Source organism: Neolamprologus multifasciatus, chromosome 3 (genome assembly GCF_963576455.1).
Source record: "Neolamprologus multifasciatus chromosome 3, fNeoMul1.2, whole genome shotgun sequence".
Lineage (NCBI taxonomy): Eukaryota > Metazoa > Chordata > Actinopteri > Cichliformes > Cichlidae > Neolamprologus > Neolamprologus multifasciatus.
In genome coordinates, this window is record NC_140441.1 from 26,242,050 (window position 1) to 26,269,039 (window position 26,990).

Here is a 26,990-nt window from a genome sequence, read left to right on the forward strand (position 1 = left end):
AGACTAAATGCAGCACCACAATCAGGGAAACACACAGCAGCAGGCCTCTCTTCATCCCTGTTTAGCACAGGTGAAAAACACATAAATAGGTGTTATAATGGATAAAAGTCAGATTCAATTACTATTTTTCCCTTTAAAAGTAATCAAAAGCACTTTGGGGACATTTAGCTCTAAAAACTAACACTTAGTAAAGCAACACCAAACTTAAACTTATAAGACAGGGAGAGGAGCTACAGAGAATGTGCCTTACCAGTGTGGAGATCATGCAACTCTGACTGGGAACCTCTAATGAACCGCTAATGTCTTCCTTCTCATTCTCTCCGTCACTACCCAGAGCTTGTGACCACACAAGGGTAGGAAGATAAATCAACCTGCCAACCGACAGCTTCACTTTCACACTCAGTTCTGACTTCACCACAACACACTGGTCCTGCATCCATATCACTGCAGATGTCACCCAGTATCACCCAATCCACCTGTCAATCTCCCACTCCACTCTTGCCACAAGATCCTTAAAATCCTGTGCTTTGGGCCAGAACTCATCCCTAAACCACAGTTACTACTCCAACAATTTTCCACTGTCAATCACAGCTCAGTGCTGATTCTCATTCCCTCCTCTTCACACTCAGAAGCAAATCGCCTCAATATGAGCTGGAGTCCACTTTCTTATAAAGTAAAGGGTGCAGTAAGCACAACTGTGTTTCACCAATAACTGAACATTATCAGATTGCCATGGTAACTCTGCCTCCCTGAACTGCTTGCTTCCTCTTATTGCTTCCTTTATTTGACTTACAGCGTTAATTCTGTAAAACACATTCAAGTCTATAAACAGCTGCTGTGTTTGCAGCTGTGCTCTGCTATCTAAAAATGTAGCCATGGAAATGATTAACTAAGTGTGTAAGTGTGCTTTTTAGTTAACAAGTGTAGCTAAAAGGCACTGTCGTTATTTATTAATACAGCAGTTACAACTACTTGTAAGAAAACAGAGAGGAGCTGAGAAAGGGGGCAGGACTTCATCTGGTCTCACGGTCACTTCTGGTTAAGGACACATTTCTATTTTAACTTGTGCACGCTTACTTTCTGTGAGTGAATTTATGACTAATCTACGATGTCACCACAGTGGAAAGATATGTTAAAGGAATCTGCATTAGTTTAATGAAATAAAAATAAAATTACTGTCAGTTATTGATTTCACTGCTGTGTGAGAAAGTGTGTGGATTACCAACACCTGCTGTGAACATTTGCTGTGAGTAAGTATGACATCTCTGTTTATCAGCTGGTATGGGGGCTCACCTCAAATCTATTTAATGTATATTTGAAGCAATGTAATGATTTTGTGCATCAATATTTAGTGTATCGTCATCTCCTTTTAAAGGAGCAGCAGCAAACTCAATGACTACATCTGTGACAGGAAGGGAATGGTAAAAGTTTATTGTCTTGGTTGTGTTTAATCAGTTGTCTTCATTTATGCATCTACTGCAGTTTAAACGATCTGAATGATGTATACATGTAGTGTTTATGAGGGTAATTATTACTGGTGATAAAGCTCCTGATAATCAAACCAAGCATACAAGCAGCAGACAAAGGCAACAAAATATCCGTCGCTGTTTCTGTCGGACCTCAGTCAAATTTTAATGCATGTAATGCACAAGTCTGGAGTTATTACAGTATATACAAAAAGTCCATAGACAGCACTCTAAGCAACCAGGAAAAACTTATTACTAACCTGTTACTTTATTATCTAATGCATGATAGATACTTGTTAGCAATCTGAATCTGAACAATGTTTCTCGTTGTGTTTCTGGGCTGTAAAATGAACTAATGAACTTCACAGTTAAAGCTTGTCTTTGACTTGTGTTTTTCTCATTTTGGGCACTCAGTCAAGCTATTATTCTTTAGTTTCAGTATATATATATATATATATATATATATATATATATATATATATATATATATATATATATTATATACAGCCGTTCTGATAAAAATCTGCCTGATATATTTCTGTAGGAGAGTATAAATGTATCACATGATGTGGTGGTCAGACTATGTTAAGTTGGTATTTCTGTGTAAAAGGAAGGAAGCAGAAAGAAGAAGTATTAAAAACTCTTTGTTTCCTTCACAGCTCTTTGGTATCTGCTGTGCTGCTGCTTCACTCTCTCTCTTTACAGAAAGTTGTAGAAGTTTTCAGACGTGTCACTGCTGGATGTGAGGATGGGAGCCACTTTGCTCTGTGAGCTGGGCCTATTCTGTGAGTACATCACTGACTCCTATTGTTTGATTCATACTGATCCATAAACATGTTTTAGTAAGAAGAACAGAGCATCAGTCATTTGTACCATTTCAGGTCATGTGATCAGAGGACTCTCATGTTTGTTACCAACATGGTTGTTTGTAGACTGGATTAGATTTTAGTGCACTGACTCAGATCATAGTAGACATTGAAAATCTCCAAGTGTTTTAAGGAGCTTGGTAAGAAAGTGACTGGACTTTAAACCCTAGTGGGATTGTTCCTTAAGAAGGTCATTAACTCACTATTGATCATGTGCCTCAAGAAATGAGACACATCATTACCAGCAGTGTTTTATTTATGTTACATTTGAATGTCTTTAGTTTGATAATGTCTGAAGTTTCTGTCTTTATTGTAGTGCTCTGTACGCTCCTCTGCAGTGGAAATGCTCAAGGTGACTGAACAGTTTTTCCCTTTTCAATTTCTTCCTTTTTATTTAATAAAGATTATTCTCAACCTGTATGACTCTAATGCAGATCCTATTTGTGTTTCTTTTTATTTACTTGTCACTGTATTTTCATTTTGTGTGAATATAAATAAAGTATTATCAATCAATGTTTTGCCTTGATCATTAAATAAGTGTTTCAGATTGCTAATTGTCTGTTTGTGTTGGATTCTAGATGCTGTGCTAACTATTGAACCCAGCTGGTCCAGTTATTTCATTGGAGAGGTTATTACCTTCGAGTGTGACATGAATGAAGGAAGAAACACTGACTGGTATTACGCAATCGACAAGGATGGTCGAGAATATGTCCGCTACAGCAAATACAAAGACTACACATTAAAAATTAGATCTACAGGTCACAGTGGTGAATACCAGTGCTATGGCAGCTCAAAGTGGTCAGATTATACAAAGATCAGTAGTGCTGTCTCTGTAACTGTATTAGGTAAGTCCTCAGTGATTAATAATGTGATGATTCCAGTTAAAATACTCGTCTGAATTATAAAAATATGTGTTTAATAAATGTTTCATTGAAACTATTTTATTTACGATGTATTGAAACTTTAACCAAGACCATTGCATTTTACCTAACTTTGTTCACAGTACACACTATAACCAAAATACTCATGTGCATGTTTTACTGTATAACAAGAATAACTGTGGATGAAATTTAATTTAAATAATGAAAAAAAGAAACATCAAAAGCTCCATATAATTTAAGGTGATGATGTTTCTGTTGTCTAAATGTGAAACCAGGCAGATCCCTCTGAACCCATCAGTGTGCTTCCTTTTAGTTTACATTCAGTGTAACTTCTTCAGGCCAAAGAATGGACAAACATTTGTACTGTGCTTATTTAGAGATCTACAACCTGAATTACCCGACTAACCTCAAAATTGTAGCTCTCTTACCATGTCAGAAAAAAATAAAATGATCTTAAACTGTATTAAAAAAATTAAATTAAATGAAATTAGGATTAGCATTCAACTTTATTGTCATTAGACATCTATAAATACAGGGTAAGGAAATACAGTTTGCATCTGATCAGAGTGCAAGAGTAGTAAGTGCTAAAAAATAGGAGCAATTATATACAGATAAGGGTAGTATAAATAAATGGTGGGATAGTTATGAACAGATTATGTACAGAGAGAGCAAATATACAGATGACCTACAGACATATGTAAAGACGTACTGTGTATACATATGTACAGATATACAGATGATCTGTATAGTATACAGATGTTCTATATTGCTATACAGATGGGCAGAAATACAGATGTACTATGAACAAATATAAAGCTTTGCTAAATATATACAGATGTGCTACATATGGTAAACAGATCTACAAAGTGCTATTAACATATGTTTAGTGGAAGCGTAGCACTCTGAGCAGACTATAATAGTGAACAGTGTACGCACTATACCAGAGAATATACTATGTCAGGGTCCTAAACTATAACAGTAACCAATGTAAGCATATGGTGAAGGTTGAGAATGAATGACAGTCATGATCATGGTCACTGGGAAGGATAAGTGGGTGTGGATGGAAAGGTGAAGCGGAGGACTGAGTTCAGTAAGGAGAGGAGTCCCTGAGAATGATGCGTGCTCAGCAAAGACATCTCTTCTTGGAAGTTGGAATTTAAATAAAATGAAAACATATTTTAAAATGTATGTTCAATGGCTGTGTGTTTTCTTTTCCTCTTTTTCATAACAGCATATAGACCCAGGGCCACACTGACAGCAGGAACAACAATCATACCAGTAGGGGGCAGTGTGACACTGACCTGCTCTGTGCAGAGCTCTGATGGATGGAAATATGAGTGGTTCAGACGAACCCAAAGAAACTCTGAAGGTAAAATCAGAGATCAACAAAATAGAGATATCAGAGTATCTGAAGGAGGAATCTACAGCTGCAGAGGAACAAGAGGAAACCCAGGTTACTACACTTATGAAAGTTATAAAGTCACCATTGAGAAAACCAGTGAGTTCAGTCATTTAGTTTGAAATATACATTCACTCATGATTATCAAACATACAATGTTAAGTTTTCTGTGTTGATTTCATGTTTCTGTTTGTATCTCAACTGTTAATATGTGTAAACAGTTTCCAATAAAGTTGTTGTAAAACAACAACCCAACTGGCCTCAGATATTCAGAGGTGAGACGATCACTCTGACATGTGAGGTACAGGAAGGAGGTGAAACCACTGAGTGGGAGTATGAATGGAGAGGACCCAGGACACCCACACAGTGGACACACAATAATGATTTGACATTCAGAGTTTCTGAGTCCAGCAGTGGAGACTACATGTGTAAGAGTCGACGCAGAGATGACTCATATTCTTCAACAGAGTGGAGTGAAGCCTTCACATTGTCAGTATCAAGTAAGTCATGTTTGTTGTGTGATCTCCATTTGACAAATGTCATAATGGTCAGCACAGGATGAATTCAATGGTCTACAAAGCATGTTACATTGTTAGTCAGACAAAGAGCTGCAGCTGATAGTAGCCTCATTGTAGACAGTTTGTCACCACTTTGTGTCATGAACTTTCAGCTGGTATAGAGACGCCAATGCTGACCTGCTGCTCCATCACCTGAGGACAATAATGACAGAAATACAAAAACAGAAAAAAACTGACAAGATGGAAAAATTATTATTGTAAACAGACACTGAGGCGATTTCTGTGCAAATACAAATTGGACAGAATATGTGCGCCGAAGATGTAATATATAAGCCATATTATATTATCCCTTTTTTTAAGATAGTAAGATTTATGTTTTTTCTTTAATTACTAATCGTCTTTGTGATTGATAGAGTTACAAGGAGTAATGCAATATTTTCCTGGTTCAGTTGCATTACTGTGGGGTGAGGCATCCTAGAGAGAGAGTGACTTTGTGACAACAATCAACATTTTTAGTGACTGACTTTTTGGTTTGTTTTGCCAACCAAGGTGAACTGTGTGAAGATTTTTCTTCTTTCTTTATTTGTCATGAAACCGATGCTTTAAACACTTTATTTAAGAACTTTGCATGAGCAGTGGTAGATAAATGAATGCATTTTGTTGTATTAATGGAACAAACGGTGATGTGTGAGTTTTTGATATCAGTGTGTATGTGTTCAACAGGAGGTTTATAGAGACAGAGATATGTTGATATGTTCCTTCTGATCATGTAGGAAGAAGACTATTTCCTAATCAAAGCAAACTTACCATGAAAAAATAATCTAAACAAATGAAAATGTTTTATGAAAGTCTAAATGTCTGTATTTCAAATTTCTCTGTGCAACTACATGGTCTGGGAATTATAAACTTCCATTAGTAAGACGTTCTGTGTCTTCTGTTCTGAAAATAAGAAGGAATCACACAGAATAATCACAAGTATTATTTTATAAATCCAAAGAAGAATCATAATGAAACAGAAAAAAATAAACACTAAAAGAATAAAATGCATTATAGGCATCTGTAAGAGCACTCATACCATTTCAGTTTAGTGTTATTGCTTGCTATGTGTTGTTTGAAACTGGAGAGGAGGTTTACAAGAGGTAACATTAATGCAGACAACATCAGGGCCGTGTGATCCCTCATGTGGGGTATATATTCATATTTTCTTTCTGTCTTTGTTTAAACTCAGCAGCAGATCAACCAAAGGCCCAAATAACTTCAGACATGAGAGGCATCCCAGTAGGGGGCAGTGTGACCCTAAACTGCTCTGTGAACCCATCATCATCATCATCTGGATGGAAACACTTCTGGTACAGAGATGAGAACTCCTCTGAACCTCTGACCACACAAGATGCAGTTTTCCACTCAAATGGACAAATCAGTGTCTCACAGGAAGGACTCTACAGTTGCAGAGGAGGAAGAGGAAACCCAGTTTACTACACAGAGGACAGCCAGTCAGTCAGGATTGATCACAGGGGTGAGTTTATTTTTTTTCTTCAAGAAATACAAAAAGTGATAAGTTAATGATCTCACAGTTAGACCTTTAGTGGATGTATGAATGGAAAACTACCAAACAAAAATAAATTCACTCGAAGATGCACAATACAAATGTGAAGGGAGAGCGCGCACCAGTGTTGAGTGATTACTTCATGTCAGTATTCATTAGGTTTTTTATACAATATGTAGAATAGATGATGATGTGAATCTACTTCTACGCTCGCTCATTATCTACTGTATATTACCATTATTGAAAAATTCACAGTGTCTGCAGACAAACGTAAATGTTCTTCTGAGCTGAACATATTAGCACAGAGCTTTACAGTATAAATACAAAGTGATAAAATAACGATATATACTTTTGTCTCTGTAAAGCTCACATTATGTATTTGAATTAGAAAATAATTCACAGAATTTATCACCACTCATCTGAATCAAAATCTGCTGTTGGTTTAAATACCTTTGCTCATAAGGGAATGATAAACAGGTGATGTGAAATTCAAAAGGTTTTTTGTATCATTATTCAGGTAAATAATCACCACAGAGGACAATGATACTAAAAGAAATGGAATATTTTCAGTTATTATTAGGAATAGTGATGTTGTAAATAGTATTTATGTTTTAAAATGTGCCCATATAAACTATGTTGCTAATCTGTATAAATGCATCTAATTAAAGCCTGGTATTATTACAGCAGCACCTGAAAGCTCTTCATTTGTTACTCCTTTGATCGTTGGACTCATTTGTGGGATTTTACTGATTCTTCTTCTTCTGCTTTTGTGTCGCTTCAAACAGTCAAAGGGTGAGACCATTAACCATCTGATATTAAACTGAATATGATGTAAATAATAAAAATCACAGATGTATCCTGAACGCTCAATGTAATATTTCATCACCACAACAGGTTACAATAAAAAATGTAATTGTCTTTTCTTACAGATTCATTCTTTGCCAGGTTGGTTCAAATCTCCCCTCTCCTGTACTAGAACTACATCCCGTGTTTCTTATTAAACCTACAGGTTTACTACGTTTGTTTTTGTTTTTGTTCTACCAGGACTCGGAGCACAAATCAGAGCTCTGCAATGAACCACATGATCAAGGATGAAGCTCAACACAGTCGACATGCTTCTACTGTCCAAGGTCAGCCTGATCCATGACAAGTTTTGTTGTTGTTGTTGTATTTATTCATTTATTTACTGACGATTTTTAAACTCCAGGTCCAATTTATCTGTTTCTAGTTTGTTGATTTAGAAGATAATCAAACCCATACATAAGAAATTCAATTTTTAATCTATCATTGGCTTGTTTTTGTAGGTGATGCTTGTGTTTATGAATCAATCAAAGACCACGATGACACACAAAATGATAAAGTAGATACAGTAGCACAGATATATGAAGACTATGTGATTATTTATGTTTAAACATGGAAGTTTTAGAAATCAGCTGCACACAGATAAGAAAACAAAGAGGTTGGACACTTGGTCCTTCTGGTGTAACACAGGGTCAGTTCAACTTTAAGATCAGTCTGTCCTGCAAAACATAAACCATTGTGAATCTGTTTTATGAATCTATCTCATTCCTCCTGACTGATTATTCTCCAGTTTCACTTTTTGCTGGTGTTACTGTCACTACTAACAGTATGAGACAACAACCAGTAATCAACCTCATGTCTTCATTTTTTAACTCTTTGCTTATATCCTTTTTTTGTTTGGTTGTTTTTACATTTTCAGAGATTTTTTTCTTTATTTTGGTATATATATATTTTTAAATGTAATTACGTTTTGTTTTCGTTTTTCTTATGCCAAGTTATGTAATAAACATCATTATTATTATTATTGTTATTCTAATATTTTAACCTAGAAGAATCACGTGGAATTAATTTCAGCGCTGTTTCAGATAAGAGATTAGAAGAAACATTTGAGGAGTCTGTTGATTATAGCACATTATCTTGTTTTAAGAGGACATAAATGGCATCAGTAGTGCAGGAGTATAGAATGGCAAAGATGGAGGAAAAGTGAACCGTGATCCTTAAGGTTTGGATTTGAGCTTAGTGGAAGGGTCGTGCTGATGTGACACTGACTTGAGGGCTGACAGGTTTTCATAGAAAAGGTTTTTAAACATGACAGAAACATCTCATCTTTAATAGACCTTCAATAGGTTTCTATGATCAGTGTGTTGTTGACTGACAGATATATAAATGTAATGAAAATGAACACACTTCACCTTTTATCCTGATCATCTGTCCGTCCTCTTTCAGATGATAGTGTGCTGTATGCGCAGGTCTCCCACGATACAGCTAAAACCAAGAAAGACAACGGTGAGTAAAGTAATATAATATATAACTTTTTTCTTGACTTCATTGACTACACCATTATTTCATAATTTTAAGAGGGTTATAATGATATCAGTTAGATATCATTGTATTATAGAGTCACTGACCTTAATAACCAGGGTGGAGGAAGCTTGAAGTGATCTGACACTGAAATGAGATTTAACAGCAGCAGAGAAAGAAACAGGTTTTCAAACATGACAGTAACAGGTTGTCATAAAATCTCGTCTTCAATAGAGTGAAAATCTCCTTCAGTCAGTTCCTGTGATGAGTTACTGTAGGTGTTAACTGACAGAAAATATAAAGGAAATTAAAGCCACTCGTTTTTTAATGCTGCTCATCTGTCCATCCTCTTTTAGATGACAGCCTGTTGTACGCACAGGTCTATTACACTAAAGCAAAACCTAAGAGACACAAAGGTAAGTAATGTCATAAAATAAGTACCTTATTTCTTTTGCTTTGGGTTTTACATGTTTTACACACCAAGGAAAACTGTATAAATAAATCAAGTTGTCACTTTGAACAAAGAGGCAGTAACAATGACATTTGACAAACCATTTCTTTATTTGCAGGGAAACCAGCTCCTGCAGCAGCTGATGAAACAGTTTATTCTGAAGTGAAATCACAAACAGCTCTGGGTAACTGTGCAGAAATAAAATAGCTTACATGTTGTGATTTGTTGCTGTAACGATGAACTCAAATAAGTTTTTAGGGAGTAAATTCAGTTCTAAATCAGCTTTTACGACTGAATTATGCTGCATCGTTTCTTTCAGAGTAATAACAAGATCTGCAAAACCAACTGGATCAGTGACAAAACTGTGTTAATTCCATTAGAAGTAAAGAAATCATTGGAGAAAATGATATTATGCACTGTTTTGTAAAATAAAATAAAGTCAAACAAACTTTCTTTCATCATAATAGCACCAACTGATGATCTGGCTTTGAGACCAGGATGCTTTTTAGAGTGTTTTTACATTTAGATTGCTCAATAAATAAACAACAAATAAAAAAAATAAAAATAAACAACACTTGGAAATGAAAGTCAACAACCTACAGAGGGCTAAATGCAAAGACACATCAAAGTGACAAAATAATGCAGCAGGTTTGTCCATTTTGTCAAATGTTCATTACACCAACTCTAAACGATACTCAGTTGTCAGTTTGGCCAACATGTGCTTGTGTGCATGCCTGACAATGTTGGAGCATATGAATAATGAGTCAATGGTGTCCTGGGGATCTCATCCAAGATCTAGACAAGGGCATCTGAGCTCCTGGAGAATCTGAGCTGCAACCTGGCAGCTTCAAATGGAGAGAAGTATAATGTCCCAGTTGGATTTTGGTCAGGCGAGTGTGGGGACCAGTCAGTGGTATCAATTCCTTAATCCTCCAGGAACTGCCTGCATATTCTCAACACATGAGGGTGGTCATTATCATACCAGGAGGAACCCAAGACCCACAGCACAATAGGGTCTGACAGTGGGTGACAGACTCTTGAACATGCACTGAATTGGCATCCTAGAGGAGTTGGACATCCTCTACAACCTCTGTAGCATCCAGGGATCGTCTCACCCTGCTAGTAACAATGATGACCCTAGCCAAATGCAAAAATAGTGAAAAAAATAGTCAGAAGAGATGAGGAGGGAAAAATGTTAGTGACCTCTACCTGTAAAACAAGTTTGGGGGGTCGTTTCATTGTTGCCCCTCTAGTGTACCTAGTGTTAACTACATTTTCTGCTACTTCATCGAGGATAGGCGTTTGAGTGATGTGATGCTAAACACTGATTAAAAATAATTCCTTTAATGTTTTTTGAGCAGTGCATGTTTACAGATGTTTCCTGTGTTGTTTCTAAAATCATTTGATGTGTATGATAAGCATACATGTTTCTCTTCCCCTGCATGAATTAAGCATCACTTGACATTTTTCTATAAAGTTGCTTTTCTTCTTTTAGCAGCTTTAGGAAAAGATCAACTTTAAATGTTATTTTATGTAAGCTGCTTGGAGAGCTGCAATTGTGTTATATGAATATGTGTTTCCTATAAGATATTTAATCTCAAATATTGTTACATCTACAGTCTTGTTTGTTGAAAAACAATTTAAAGTTGTTTGCACACTTGTTCTTGTTTCTGCGCTTCATTGCTCCAGATAGATCTAATTTACACATCATCCACATATTTTAGTTTCTGTCAGTGTAAGATTTAGTTCTTCCTCCCAGGTGTTACCAGGTGCTTGTTTAAAGCGGACTTTTTATTTTAAGGTGATTATCTTATAAAATAAAGCATTTTGAGGCGGCTATTATTGTGAGTTGTTGTTAACTAAACAAAATTGATTTAAATTGACTTGAACGTTTGTGTTCTTAACCAGCAAAGGAAGTAAAGTGGTATCAGATCATACATAGCTTAGAGTTGGGAATGTTCATAAACACCACAGCTGTACATGGAAAGAGAAAGACAGAAATAATAATTATATGTACAGTCTGACTACAGGATTTACTCTACTGTTAAAAATAAGAGCCTAGATATTGGTTTTCAGAGGTACCAACAAATACACAGATTACTGTCTTGCAACTGCTGATGCCTTGGGTGTTGATGAGGGTACTTGTTCATCAAACACACTCAGTGATACAGTATTTATTTATTTGTTTATTTGATCAGTTTTACAACAAATACATCATCTGGTTATTCTATAAATATAGAAAGATTGTCTCATTATTGGCTGTAAAAAAGGAGCAGGATTGTGAAAGTGTTTAGACAGCAGATATGAGGATTCAAAGGTAATAGATAAAAACACTAATAATTACAGTACATCACTTTAAAATTCTAATAATATTCTAATTAAGTTTTGACTGTCTCAGCTTAGAAAGAACACCCAATAAGTTATTGCACTCAGTAAGTGAAGTAGACCCGTAGACTTTTGTTTTCAATAACTTTCATAGTGTAAAAGCCCTTTGATTACTTTATCATTTCTTACTGGTCTTCTCAGGAATATCCTGTTCTTTTTGTGCAACTACAACATGCCCAGTGTGAGTCATCTACTCATTCATCCATTTGCTGTAGATTAAAATTTCCATATTCTTCGGTCACAGAGGGGCTTGAACCTCTCAAGGCAGGGTGTAACCTGGAGAGGTCACCAGTCTATCAGAGGGTCAACAGAGTAGGAAAGAGAAAATCACTCACAGCTCCAGCCAATTTCAAATCACTGATTGACCTAACATGCATATGTTTGGAGGAAGCAGACGTACTCTGAGAGAACCCACACAGGTATAGAAAGAGCCAATCCAGACTCTGGTGCAGCAGTGCCACTGTCAAGTTAAATGCTGTTGTTCTCTGACATGAATACCTCGTCTTCCATGTAGTTCCATGGTAACAAGGTTGTGCCAGATAAACCCAACAGTTTCCTGACGTGGTCCCCGAGTTTCTCTCGTGATGGCCTGGCTTTTGTCTCTTTCTCTCTCTCCTGTTGGTGTTTGTGTGTGTGCTTGTGGACATGTGTGGACATGAGCTCCACTCATTTTCTCTGCTGCCCCATTGGCTGCTCTCCTGTAGAGGATCAGCTGATCAGATTCACCTGCTTCACCATTTCTAATCAAGCTCAGTATTACGACGGAAGCAGATACTCAGTTGTTGCCATATTATTGTGTCAGTGAGATATGTGCTCTGCTTCTTTCTTATATGAGTTTCTGTTTGTCTTTCAGTGGAATAATCAGTCTCTCTGTGTGTATCAAGCCCCCTGAGTTTCAAACAACAGTGCTTTCCTTGGAAAGCCTCAATACTTTCACCGCTATTCCCAAATATCTAATGCACGGATGTCAAACTCCAGTCCTCGAGGGCCGCTGTCCTGAAACATTTCCATGTGTCCCTGCTGCAACACACCTGAATAAAATGAATAGGTCATTAGCAAGAGACTAGAACTTGAAAGAATGCTGAGGTGGCAATTCAGCCATTTGATTCATGTCACAGCAGCTCATGAGTGAATGAATGTGGTGCAATAAAATTGCTTTAAGAAGTAAATTATTCCAAACAATTAATTTACTTAAGTAGGGTTAGGGCACAGGTGTCGAACACCAGGCCTCGAGGGCCGGTGTCCTGCAACACAGCTGATTCAAGTGGCTAAATTACCTCCTCAACATGTCCTGAAGTTCTCCAGAGGCCTGGTGATGAACTAATCATTTGATTCAGGTGTGTTGACCCAGGGTGAGATCTAAAACCTGCAGAACACCGGCCCTCGAGGCCTGGAGTTCGACACCCTGGGGTTAGGGGTTGTAACCTCAGCATGCAGTCGAGTTCAATAATCTCTTGCTAATGACCTACTAATTTTATTCAGGTGTGTTGCAGCAAGGACACATTTAAAAGTTTCAGGACAGCGGCCCTTGCGGACAGGAGTTTGTCACCCCTGCATTAGAGATTCACCAGTTGCTTCGCCTCTGTTTCTATTCACACGTAAACAAACCCGTCTGTGAGCGGGTCTATCATTCTGCCGATCCATGACATCGCCACCAATCTAATATTGTTGTACAACTAGGGTTAACCTGAAAGCATTATACAGTACACCAAGTGTCTGTTCAGCCTAGTTATAGCTTTGCTCCAAGTGTACTTTTGAAGGGGGAAAAACCTCAGATTAACAATCTTGCGACCTCAGTAAAGTGCTATCATCAAAGCACATGGTTTTGGGTAAATTGTCAGTGGGAGCTAACAAATAATTGTTAATAACTTTCAGCTTCAAATATAACAACATTTTAAAATACAAACATACTAGAAACATATATGTGAGGAGTAGTCACACACAAATAAATTTCTAGATACTGAGGTACAACCCCAGGCTTGGGTGACTCTGGTATATTGTATTCTTTTGATGTTGCATTTTGAGTTTTGTATTTGCTAGCTTAAAGATTTTATTACTAGTTAGTTTAATTGAATTCATATTCTCTGCACTTAGTTTTAGTTATCTGGGTTCTCTTCCTGGTCATAGTTAGTTATATTTTGTTCCTCTTTTTCAGTCATCTTGCTTAAGTCTTGTTACGTTTCTTCTGTGTCAAGTTTTGATGTTTGAGCAACAAATATTTATCTGTGCCATGTAGTATTTTTGTCCTTAAGAGTTAAAACTGCATATGTTACAGCTGTACTTTTCTAACCTGTATTTCTCTGCTACTGTGCATGACATTTAATTTTGAACATAAAATGTGGTATTTTTGTTTGAGAATTCTGGTCGTGGGATGAGTTTCTCTGACAAACCTGCCACGCAATGGATGACTATGTTGTTCCATTTGTTATTCTGATTTCCTAGTAGGTGAAACAACTCATATATTTCAGTATCTTAGTTGTCGTTTTTTAATGCAAAGACCTTTATTCCTCTGCCTTGCATGGAGTAACTATTTTCTAACATTTCACTCTACACTTCCTCATTTATATATATAAAAAAAACACAACAGCGGACTTTTTATTCAAAACCACAGGAGTGTCAGATGCTGTAATACTTTTATAAACCCTGTTGATCTTTAACTGTATAGCGTGTTTAATTGCACATCTTTCCTGAATGCATTATAAAAATATAAAGAAGTTTTTTTGCATATGTATAAAGCTCAATGTCTGAGATGATGTCAAAACCCTGATCTAGCAGCACATTGCAAGGTGTGAAAAAGAAGTTGAGCTCATCAACCACATGCTAACCGTCAGTGTCATGGTCCCCTAGTCCTCCTAAGCTTCCTGTTCCAAGTTTAGTTTTTCTCCCTATCTGTCTCTCTTCTGTGCATGCGTGTCTGTCTATGGGTGGGACCCACTACAGGTTCCTGCCTCTGGCTGAATGCAGCTGCAACAATCTGCCACCCACATCATCTCACCAGGAAGCCACTACATAAAGCATTAGCTGAAGCTCCTTCTTTTTTCTGTTTTTTTTTAAAGCATTATTGTTCTAACAATCTGCCCCTGAGGAATTCTACATTCAGGCTTGAATTTATTTGCTACCTCCCGTTTGAACCCCAGATTTTAAGTAGTCTAAGACATAACAATGATAAATTGTTCCATTTTTTTTCTTTGAATTAGTTTTTAAATTAAACCTTTGGTGACACTCTTATAATCTTAAAACACTACGACTAATCACTTTCCCAAACATTATTATCTGAGCAGTTACAATTTAGTTTCAGAAGCAGGGATCATATATAATGTCAGCTCTGCATACTGTTCACAGTAAAACAGGAAGTGTCAACAGTTAAAAATAAGATATGTCATCAGTGTCCTCATGTAGGGCTAAAAGAGAAGTAGCAGTGAAAGGCTGAACACATAAAACGAGGTTGCAGAAAGCCTCTACTCCCATAATCAGGAGAAACATTACTATTTTCTCACATTCTCTTTTTCTCACTTCTGTTTCAGTGTTTCTGTTGTCAGTAGCAGCGACAGACTTTCAGGCTCAGTGTGAGGATGGGGCTCACTGTGCTCAGCGTGCTGTCCTTATTCTGTGAGTATAAGTAACTTCCTTTATTTGACCGATAAAGACTGAACTATATTGAGTGCTAAATGTTTGTCCAACTATTGATACTACTGGTAAAATTATATTCATTAAAAAGGCTTTTATTTGCGACATGATGATTGAATGATATGTTACAGTGCTGAATATTACCCTCTGCTGTGGAGACGCTCAAGGTAAATGAACAGCTTTCTTCCTTTTTTATTTTTCTATGGATTGATGTGTGAATAACATTCTTGTTTTTTCTTCATTTTTGCAAATTATATTAGAAATACATTAATAATTGCTTGTAAAGTGAGAAATCTTCCTCTTCATTAAGACAAAATCTTGTCTGAACTTTTTCTGTGTGTTTATGTTCATGTTGGATTTTAGATGCTGAGCTGAGCCTTAAACCAAACGTGTCCCATTTATTTGCTGGAGAGTTTGTAACCTTCATCTGTGACATGAGAGAGGGAAATGCCATTGACTGGCTTTACAAATTCAACTGGAATGCTCAGGAAATGGTCCGCTTAACTAAAAGTAGATCTTACTCACTTTACCTGACAGCAGAGCTGAGTGGGAATTATCAATGTATTGGTCGCCGCAATGGCTTGAAAGATTTTACAAAACAGAGTAATAACCTGACTCTGTCCATATCAGGTAAGCTACTGTATCATATTTATTAGACTTTCATTCAACAGTAGCACAGCTGTGTTAAATCCAGCATCAGAGTTTCAGTTTATGTTATTCCAAAGTTTCTGTTTAGTATTTTTCTTTTATTCTTGTTGATGTAATGATCTCTGCACAGCAGGGCGTGGACAGTAACATTAAGCAGACATTTCCTGCTAAGTTACAAACTCAGAGTCGACCTGTTAAGGCTGAAAATGTAGCAGGAAGTAAATATGTCAAGTACGATGTAACTTTTAGCTGAGCGTTGTGACAACTGGTGAAGATGACACCAAATTAGGAAGCAGTGTGAACTTTAGTGCATTACATACAGCGAAGTGTATGTTATATATAGTATGATGTATGAGAGACGTGAGAAGAACAGGTCACATGAGATGCTGCCTTGATGAATTACTTCACAGCTTTTTATTCTACATATTATGAGAAAATAGTTCAAATTGAGTTTTTCCCAGGAAAATGTATTAATAACAAAAACAACATATTCTAAATCAAACAGCACTCAGACCCACGGCGACTATAACAGCAGACAGGACAACTATTCCAGTGGGGGGCTCAGTGACACTGTCCTGCTCTGTTCAGGGCTCTGCTGGTTGGACATATGATTGGTTCAGACAAGTACCAGATTCTCGTGAAGTAGCAATTAATACGAACAGTTTGCAGAACTTCATTAATGTCTCAGATGAAGGCATCTATCGGTGCAGAGGAAGAAGAGGAAACCCAGTTTTCTTCACAAACCTCAGCAAAGTGTATCACATTCAGAAAACATGTGAGTTTGATAACTTTTTGTAAGAAATAAAAGGACAAAGATTTATGATGACCAACCTTTTCTGTATTAATTCATTTTCGGTATGAAAAGTGTCCAACAGGGCCTTTGTGACTCTGCAACAGAACTGGACTCAGATATTCAGCGGTGAGATGATCACCATCAAGTGTGAGATCCAAGGAGGAGAAAACACTGAGTGGCAGTATGAATGGAGAACAACAAGCTCAAAAACACCTCCCACACACAGTGAATACAACATCAGCAGTGCTTCATTTTCCTACAACGGGCAATATTGGTGTAAGGGTAGAAGAGACTTGTTCTTCTCAACAGCTTGGAGTGATGCTTTAACACTAAAAGTCTGTAAGTAAAATCATCTTTGAGTTTATTAAGTACTCTTTTTCATCTGACCAACTATAGAAAAACACATTTGTTTTACTCTAACAAACAGCAAACAAACCCAGACCCACAATTACTGCTGAAAGAAGAACTATACCAGCTGGAGGCAATGTAACACTCAGCTGCTCTGTGGGGAGCTACAATGAGTGGAAATACTTCTGGTTCAGACGTGCCTCAGTCTTTTCAGAAATTCAGGTGATTAGAAACAAAGAACCAGATCAAATGATCACTGTCACACAGGGAGGTATCTACTACTGCAAGGGAGGGAGAGGAAACCCAGTTTTCTTCACAGAGGACAGTCATCCAATTACTATTGAAAAAAGAGGTGAGTTTAAGCGTTTTCATTTGGATTAACATGGGATGCAGAAATATTTAAAACTGGACCAATTGGATTTTTGTTTTTGTAAACAGTTTCCAACAAAGCAGTTGTGTCCCTGGATCCCAGCTGGCCTCTGATATTCAGTGGCGAGAAGATCACTGTTAGATGTCAGATTTCTTTAGGTGGAAGCACTGAGTGGGAGTATGAGTGGAGCAAACCCGACTCAAGCACAGTTCTTGCAAATGATGCATACTTAAATCTTAATGCATCTGTGATCAGCAGTGGAAGCTACAGGTGTATGGGTAAAAACAAACAGGAGCTGTATTCTGTGACAGAGTGGAGTGATGTCATCACACTGTCAGTCTCTGGTAAGAAAGTTTCATTTTGTTATGCCTATATAAGGCACAAGGGCAACATTTTATAACATTTTATAGTTTATATTACAACCACATAGTATGAGTTATCACTAATTTATTGGTGCAGGATTGATCATTTATAAAACCTTATGGCATAATAAACATTACAACTAATAATGATGAAATCATTATTCTTCGTTAACGGGTCATAGCATGTTTAATGACAGCATTTTTGTTGTTTATAAATGACTGTTTTGTAAATTAAGCATTTCACCAAGTATAAAATGCTTAGACCTAATAGCAGTAGCATTATGTTGAAAGTGTAAGTATAAAAAGTATTCAGATGCACATTTATGCATGTAAGGATTCATTTTTTATCAACTAGTAAGAGAGCGAGAGCTTCGTCATGAAGTATTTTCAAATGAAAAGTTTAAGGTCATTAAAATCTAATGAAAACAAAGATGCTGTTAAAGAATTTATGTGAATTCGAAAAGCTGGGCAATACTATTTAATTTGAGAACCAAGAAACAGAAGGTAAAACAGCATCATGGTCTGAAATACTCGTGTCTTAAATCTGTGTGGGACATAAGGTCTGGTGTGTGTGTCCCTTTTCCTGTGTTGGACAAGTCACTGAGTAAGTGAGGTTAAATCTTTCAACAAGATGAAGACATTATTATTATATTATTATCTTATGAATATTAAAACCACCAACAATTTAAAGTGATCATAATTCAGGGTTATTTCACCCACAAACTCTACAAATTCTATTTAAAAAATCTCAGTGGTAGATCAGAGTGCACAGTACAGTATAAATGTCGACATTGAAGATGTTTCACCTCTCATCCGAGAAGCTTCTTCAGTTCTAAGGTCAGAACTTAGTAAGTAAGTTTAAATCTGGGACTCTCCGCCATTTAACCTTAGAACTGAAGAAGCTTCTCGGATGAGAGGTGAAACGTCTTCAAGGAACTTAAAGAAGTCCAGACGCTTTTCTTTCCAAGCTCCTTAGACCACCTGCTCTTAAATGAGTTTCTTCTACCAAAATAAATAATAACAAAATTAGACTTTGATATGTGAATATTCCTTATTAAGAACTGAATATTTAATGCGGCGTCCTAATTTTTTCATAACAGTGCATTTGTTACCAACAGATGACTGCAAAATTAAACTGAGTTTGATAAAAGCATATAACTGCAAATGTTAATATTTCATATATGTGATGCAAACATACATACTTGGTACAGGCTGAGTGCTACTGAATAAGGCTACGTTCACACTGCAGGTGAAAGCGCATCAAATCTGACTTTTTTGACCCTATGCGACCCATATCTGATCATGGTATGACAGTTTGAACAGCACAAATCCGATATTTTCAAATCCGATCTGGGTCACTTTCGTATGTGGTACTGAATCCGATACATATCTGATGTTTTAGAAAGCGACTGCTGTTTGAATGGTCAAGTCGCATTAAATCCGTCTTTTACGTCACTGACACAAGACAGACGCCAATTATCAGTGCCAGAGACGACATCGTGAATGCTTCCTGGCCATCCCGTGTAGATGTCAGTGAAACTGTTGGGAAGACAACGTTGGAGAAACGTGACCATTTTATTTGTACTGTATAATCTGCAGATTCTGACAGAAATCTGCAACTATCCTTTGAAGCACCGCTCCTCTCTAAAACAGCAATAAGGATAATTATTAGGCCATATGTAAATAACAATATTTTTATAACTTAAAGCAAAATTGGGAAACATAAAGTCTGAAACAAGTCTTTATATTAAGGCCATCAATCAAACAATACTGTTTGGTCTGGGTCTAACAGAGCGCGTTGTGTGTGACGTCTTCTTTTGCGCATGCGGGCACACTAGAGCGCGTTTGCTGTCACATTTTATTTATAATGTGAACAAGCAGACAAAAAAAATCAGATTTGATCAAAAAATCAGAATTGAGCATTAAGACCTGCAGTGTGAACGTAACCTAAGATATACTATGTATCCTTTAAGAATTATTTGTAAAATTGTGATTGTCTCTAAAGCAAAGAGGCAGTAATTGTTTCACTGTAATTTTATAATACATTTCTTTTTTTCTAAATTAAACAGGAAACAGACCAAAGGCCAGCATCAGTGCTGACAACAGAGTCTTTCTAGAAGGTGATACAGTCACCCTGACCTGCTCTGTGACACCATCTACTACTGGTTGGAGTTACTACTGGTACAGAGGCAAGAAAACCTCAGCACCACTGACGATGGCAGAAGTTGTTCTCCACTCTGATGGACAAATCGGTGTATCACAGGAAGGAGACTATTGGTGCAGAGGAGGACGAGGCAACCCAGTTTACTACATAGACTACAGTGATGTGATCAGTATTAAAAAAACCGGTGAGTCATGGTGAATTTCCCTTTATTTAATTAATGGAAGACGTTTAAAAGTAATTTAATTATTAATTTATTTATTTATTTTTTATCTGTTTAACAGTTAGAAACAGGCCTGCTGTGACTCTGCATCCAAACTGGCCTGAGGTATATAGAGGAGAGACAATCACTTTGAAATGTGAGATCCCAGGAGAAGACACTGAGTGGGATTATGAGTGGGCAACAAGCAGCTCACATCAACCTCCAAACCAAAATGAATACAAGATTAACTCTGTTTCTACATCACACCATGGGCACTACTGGTGTAAGGGCAGAATGAGAAGTGCACAACAGAATTCAACAATGTGGAGTGCATCCTTTGAACTAAAGATAGTTTATGGTGAGTGAATTATAAATGTAATGTGAGTTGTTTGCTTGCATTTATTAACAGACCCTCTGCCCTTAAGGTTCTTGTTCTTGATATCACTCTGAAAATATAATTTCCCAACAGAACGTCATCCTGTCCTCACTGTGTCTCCATCATGGCTGAGTCCTGGAGCCTCAGTAACTCTGAACTGTGAGGTTGAACATCCGTCTGCAGGATGGAGCTTCTACTGGTATAAAGTTATTAAACAGGAGTCAGGCATGTATCACCCATACCACTATTACCCCTATGACTCTTCCCCCTACCACGATTACCCCTATGACTATTACTCCGGACACAGACACTGGATTCATCATAATAGAATTAATCACCTCTACAAGTATGAATTATTACCTGGAAGCATCAGTGGGACTGCACAGGACTCCTACATCATTCATGGACAGACACACACAGCAGGATATGTGTGCAGAGCTGGAAGAGGTGACCCAGAGTATCACACTGATCACAGTCGACCAAAGTTTGTCTGGTCTGCAGGTCAGTATTTTTGCTCCTAATTTAAAAAGGTAAAAATAAGTGTTACTATTGCATTCACAGTCTTCAATCTATTAATCTATCAAGAAAAAAAATGACAGTTCTTGTTTTTCCTCTAGATTTAAATTCAGCAGCCTCTCTCACAGTCAGTCCTAACAGTGTGCAGCACTTCATTTATGATTCAGTATCTCTGAATTGTTCTGGAAACTCTTCTCAGTGGAGAGTGATGACATTTACTCAGCACGGCTATCTGAGAAAACTCCATGCATGTGGAGACTGGGGGACTGAATCCACATGCAATCTACGCTGGTTCCCCCGGTACCAAGATGCTGTGTCCTGGTGTGAGTCTGAATCAGGACAGTTCAGCAATGGAATCAACATCTCTGCACCTTGTAGGTCTTTACATCCCTAATTCTAAAGAGTTCGGACGCTGTGTAAAATATAAATTAAGAAAGAAAACAGTATCTATATTTAAGCTTTTAAAATGAGAAAGTGGGTAATTGCAAGAAATAAGTCATTTTGAATGTGGTGGCAGCAACGCATCACAAAAAAGGGACAGGGCCTCATTTACCACTGTGTAGCATCCCCACTTCTTTTAACAACAGTCTATAAACATCTGGGGACTGTAGAAACCAGCTGCTGGACCTTTGGGAAAGCAATATTATCCCATAGTCTTCTGATAGAGGCTTATATCTGCTCAACAATCCTGGGTCTTCTTTGTCATGTTTTTCATTTTGTGATACACAAATTGTTTTCAAATGGTGAAAGACTGGGACTCCAGGCAGCCCAGTTCAGCTTCTGTACTCTTCAAATATGCAAGGCCTTTCATGAAAAAAAAAGTCATTTTGATGAGGGCATATTTTGCTCTAAAATCTCTATATACTTTTCAACATTAATGGTGCCTTTTCAGATGAGCCAAGCAGCTCATATTCCATAGTCACTAAAGCACCTTAAATCATCAGAGATCCAAACTTTAGAACTGAGCCCTAATAACAGCGTGGATGGTCCTTCTTTTCTTTAGTCCAGTGGATGTGGCATTTATGTATTTCCAAAAGAATTTCAAATTTGTATTAATCTAAACAAGAAAACAATTTTCTGTGTTATCTTGGTTTCATTCAAATGAGTTTTGGCCAACACAAGACACTGAATGATGTTCCCACATGGCCTCGTCTTTGAATGTTAGACCTGTAGCCTGTATTTCTGAATGGCACAGTAACGTTGAAACACTGACTAATCTGCAACATAGAAGTGCAAACAATCAACAGAATACTGTATGTACCACATTGGTTTATATTGCATTAGGGGGAAAAAATCTATCCTTGCTGCAAGTCATGTTATTACAATGTGTATACAGCAGAATAAAACATGTATTTATACAATGTTTGACATGTTTCATTATATTGTTCAATATCTACATTTTTGAAATATATTTTCCACATAATTATGACGATACCAAGAGTTTAGTTTTCCATTAAGTGGCACCAACAGGATTTAAATTCACAGTGCAGCCATTGCACACATTGTGCTCATTTCTGAGTTATTTATTTATTTGCCATTTATTTAAATAAATCCAACACTGCAGAGGATGAAGCAGAAATGTGAGCCCATGATTATAGGTGTGGTAATAGCTTTGTGTCATAACAGTATTCATAATTATGAGATGATGTAGCCAAAAATGCATCTGAAATCCAGCTATAGCTTAAATGATCATGCTGTGGTTAAAAGTGTGAGGAAAAATAATACTAATAAAAACATAACAAAGAACAGGATTAGAGCTGTTGATGCCACTGTCTTCATTTACCAAACAAGGATGGAAACAGTAGACTGTTTGTTGGTAAGTTCTCTCATATTTTAATGGCTTTTACAGATACTGATGTGATCCTGGTGAGCCCTGTCCATCCAGTCAATGAAGGGGACTCTGTTGCTCTTGGCTGCAAGTTGAGGACAGGAAACTTCAATTCCACTGTTGCATTCTACAAAAATGGGAAACTAATTCAAAATGATGACCGAGAAAAGCTAAATATCCCTGCAGTGTCAAAGTCTGATGAAGGTTTCTACAAGTGTGACTATTTAGGGCATGAGTCACCAGAAAGTTGGATGTCAGTAAAAGGTAAGTGTGAATGATACAGACAGAAAAGAAATACCCTGTTGTCTCTGTTTCAAAAGATTTAAACAAAAGGCTCATGAAATAAAACCAGCCGGCCAGTAGTGACAGTCTACAAAATATAAGTGTGAAAATGAAGAAGATTAAAAGGTTAAAAGAAGGTTAAAATGGTCCTGCCCACGTAAAGTATGCAAACCCTTATCCTAAAACTGTATTTTATAGTTTGTCTTTTTAGTCACTTTTATAAATCGTTGATTATTGTATCTTCCAGTCATTACTATGTAACCATTTACAATATTTTCCATCTCCACAGTTTTAAGAGATGACTTTCTGATTTAACAAAACATTTACAGACATCTTCAGACACGCCAGAAAATGCCTGTCAGGTTTAAAGTGTCCTTTGCCCATGATGTATCCCATTGATTGGGTTATATCATTATAGATTAAGCTAATTTTTATTTGTTATCATTACAGGATCCAGATCTTCACCTTCTGTCTCTCTAATCACGGGGCTGGTTAGTGGTATGTCACTGATTCTCCTGCTGTCCCTGCTACTCTGTTGTTGGCACAAAAAATCAAAGGGTGATTTTATTTATTTATTTTTATTTCATATATTAACTGCCAGACACTGCCATGGTATGGACAAGTATTATGTTTATTTGTAATTCTCATTTTATTTAATATGATTACTACTGTCTTCTCCATAGGTACACTTTGTATCAGGTTGGTAAAACACTTTCTTTTCTTGTCTCCAGTGAACAAACACTATGTAACACATTCATTGTAACTTGAACCTGTTTAAAACCTCAGACCAGCCCAGTCTCAGGAAACCAGTCAGGCTGCTGCTACAGTTCAAACTATGAGCCAGGATGAAAATCAGCAGCAAATATATTCCTCTCTTCTTCACGGTCAGCCACACACCTGTTACAAAATAAGAGCATTTACAGCTGAACCTTTCTATACTCATGTTCACAGTTATAATATAGCTGCAAGTTTACTGCACACAGAGTGATTATTTTGTCATTGTCTTAATTCTCACTGACCCAAAGGTGACATGAATGTCTATGAGTCATGTAGACCTTCTGAAAACACTGGTACAGTATAAGATATGTCTTTTTTTTTTTATTAAAGATTAGATTGAAATCGTATTTCTACTGAGAAATAAAAATCTAAAATAGTGCAATTGTCCTCATTTTAGGTGGACGGACAGATGACTACAGAAATATCTCTCTTCAGCTCAGAAGTGTCGAACAGAGGAGTGAGTACAAAAAATATGAAAATACAAAACAGATTTTGAATTATAAATGTAAATACATCATGCAGCCAAAAGCATGTGCACTTCTGAAATCATACCTGTAAATATATGTAACATTTAAGTTTCAGTGAATAAAATATCATTTGTATACTGTACCATTTAAATTTTAAAGGCCCTTCAGAGTCATGATACCCACATATATTTTCTGTGTTAATGTTACAGGAAAGCGTGATGATCCAGAGGAAACCTCTGACTACCATAATGTAGATCCAAACTCAGCTACAGGTACAAATATTAAATGTACCAAATATTTAGTTTCGGGGATGAAATATGTATCACATATGTGTGTTGGGCTACATGTGTGTTAACTTCAAGGGAGCTTTAATTAGATTTCCTAATAATAATAAGAAACTCATTTGTAGCCCTTTTAAAACCACGCCTTCAGTATCATTAAACCTGTTGTTTAGTTAGTTTTACTTTATTCTGTTTTCATTTATTTCGTTTTATTTATTTACATTTGAAGGTCCCTAAAGAGAGGCACGGCATCAATAAAACAAGAGAAGGTCAACAGCAACATGAAAAAACAAACAAAAACATAAAAAAAACCATTATGTCAGTGATATGGCAGCATATGGCTTCATGCTGAGAAAGAAGTATAATGAAGGTCAGAGGGAGCTTCACTGTGTCTTTGTGGATCTAGAGAAAGGATATGGTGCCAAGCGTGTGGGGTACTGCGTGAGGATGTCAGGAGTAGCAGAGGAGTATGTCAAGGTGGTGCAGGACATGTATGAGGACAGTGAGACAGCAGTGAGGTGTGTGGTTGTAACTTAGCAGTTCAAGCTGGGGGTGGGTTTACATCAGGAATCAGCTCTGAGCCCCTTCTTGTTTGCAGTGGTGATGGACAAGATGACAGATGAGGTCATGCAGGAGTCTCTGTGGATTATGTTGTTTGCAAACAACATTGTGATGTGTAGTGAGAGTAGGGAGCAGGTGGAAGAGAGGCTGAAGAGGAGGACGTATGCACCGGAGAGAAGAGGAATGAAATTCAGTAGAAGCACGACAGAACACATGTGTATGAATAGAAACAGTTTAACAGTGAAGCTGCAAGGAGTAGAGGAAGTGAAGGTGGATAAGTTCAACTGAGAGCCCCAAAGAGAGTGCAGCAAGGGTGGGTAAAGAGTGGGCAGGGGTGATTTGTGACATATGGACAGCAGCGAGATTGATAGGGAAGGTTTGCAAGACTCCACGACTATTTATTTGTAAATGATCAATTAATAAATTAATTGTTATTGTAATAATTATTATTGTAATTGTATAAGTGTTTACAGTATAATTCAGAGTTTGATATCAAACTAAAGGGAAATTACCAAGACACTTCCAACTCTAACAATACTAAGCTCCTAAGTATCGTAATTGTACTGGTGACCATGTCACATGATCACCAGTATAAACATGCTCATGAGTATCATGATGAGTAATTCTGTGTGTAAATATAAACAAAACATATAAACATGAGGAAGTTTGAATTTTGTAGAAGTGTTTTTATGATGAAAATATTGTATATAAGTATAAAGTGTATTAAGTAGTTTTTCACATTGAACTGTATCCCATTTTCTCATTATTTTAACCGCATTTCTACTAAAATAATAAATATTAAATTTCTTAAATGTTGTTGTAGGAAGCTCCATTTCTTGCACTAGTCGCTCTATCACAGTAACATTTTAAAAATTTCTGTATTTCCAACCATGTTTTGTTTCAGTCTTGGTGACTTAAGTACTTGAGCTTATATTTATGCTTTGTGTTTGATTGACTCATTAGATTACGACACAAGATGTGAAGTATTTTCTCAAGCCAGGTGCTCGGCTGTGTGTTGACTCACACAGGTGGTCCTCTTGGGGTACAACATATTTACCTTCCTCCATCATATCTCCTTGCTGTCTTCAATTCAGTTCAATTTAAAGTTCCTACTCTCTTCTCCAAACTCTTGTCTTTCCTCTCTTGCTGTCCTCAACACACCACCTCTCTCTCCCCTTCCTTTGTCTATGGAAAACAGTAGCACAGTTTCTACTGGCACCTTGTTGCCTTGCAGCACCAGAGGAGGCCTCAACCTATGTAACATGGAAATCACATTATTTATGATGCATGTGTTTGATTTGGCAAATATTTTATATTAGACCAGTGGTTCTCAAACTTTTCACACTGAGTGCACCCTCATAAAATATATGGCTCTTGAAGTACCGCCCTTATGACCAACATTAAAGCACAGTAGTATAGGCCTATTTAACAACAGGGGCACACAGTGCAGGTGGAGCATTGATGACTTTAACTGAGATTATTGTTGGGTGGTGGATGGAATACTTCGAGGACTTCCTTAGTCCCACTAACACGTCAATGCAGTTTTCATCCCGGTCG

The 26,990-nt window shown here is 37.1% G+C and overlaps 1 protein-coding gene across 1 annotated transcript; it reads left to right on the plus strand.

The window, feature by feature from the left end:
- Positions 1 to 1,935: 1,935 nt before the first annotated feature.
- Positions 1,936 to 26,208, plus strand: LOC146522299 (uncharacterized). Its single transcript, XM_085154132.1, has 32 exons — positions 1,936 to 2,251; positions 2,649 to 2,684; positions 2,911 to 3,177; positions 4,445 to 4,711; positions 4,834 to 5,112; positions 6,359 to 6,646; positions 7,361 to 7,468; positions 7,606 to 7,621; positions 7,721 to 7,806; positions 7,981 to 8,081; positions 8,947 to 8,983; positions 9,355 to 9,414; positions 12,079 to 12,146; positions 15,377 to 15,443; positions 15,593 to 15,628; positions 15,825 to 16,091; positions 16,615 to 16,884; positions 16,975 to 17,241; positions 17,330 to 17,602; positions 17,689 to 17,964; positions 20,052 to 20,330; positions 20,428 to 20,703; positions 20,815 to 21,222; positions 21,339 to 21,611; positions 23,087 to 23,329; positions 23,798 to 23,905; positions 24,031 to 24,046; positions 24,134 to 24,231; positions 24,373 to 24,417; positions 24,522 to 24,581; positions 24,801 to 24,863; positions 25,102 to 26,208. The coding sequence occupies exons 1-32, from the start codon at positions 2,215 to 2,217 to the stop codon at positions 25,107 to 25,109; spliced, it is 4,983 nt and encodes a 1,660-aa protein (XP_085010258.1). The 5' UTR covers positions 1,936 to 2,214; the 3' UTR covers positions 25,110 to 26,208.
- Positions 26,209 to 26,990: the final 782 nt, after the last annotated feature.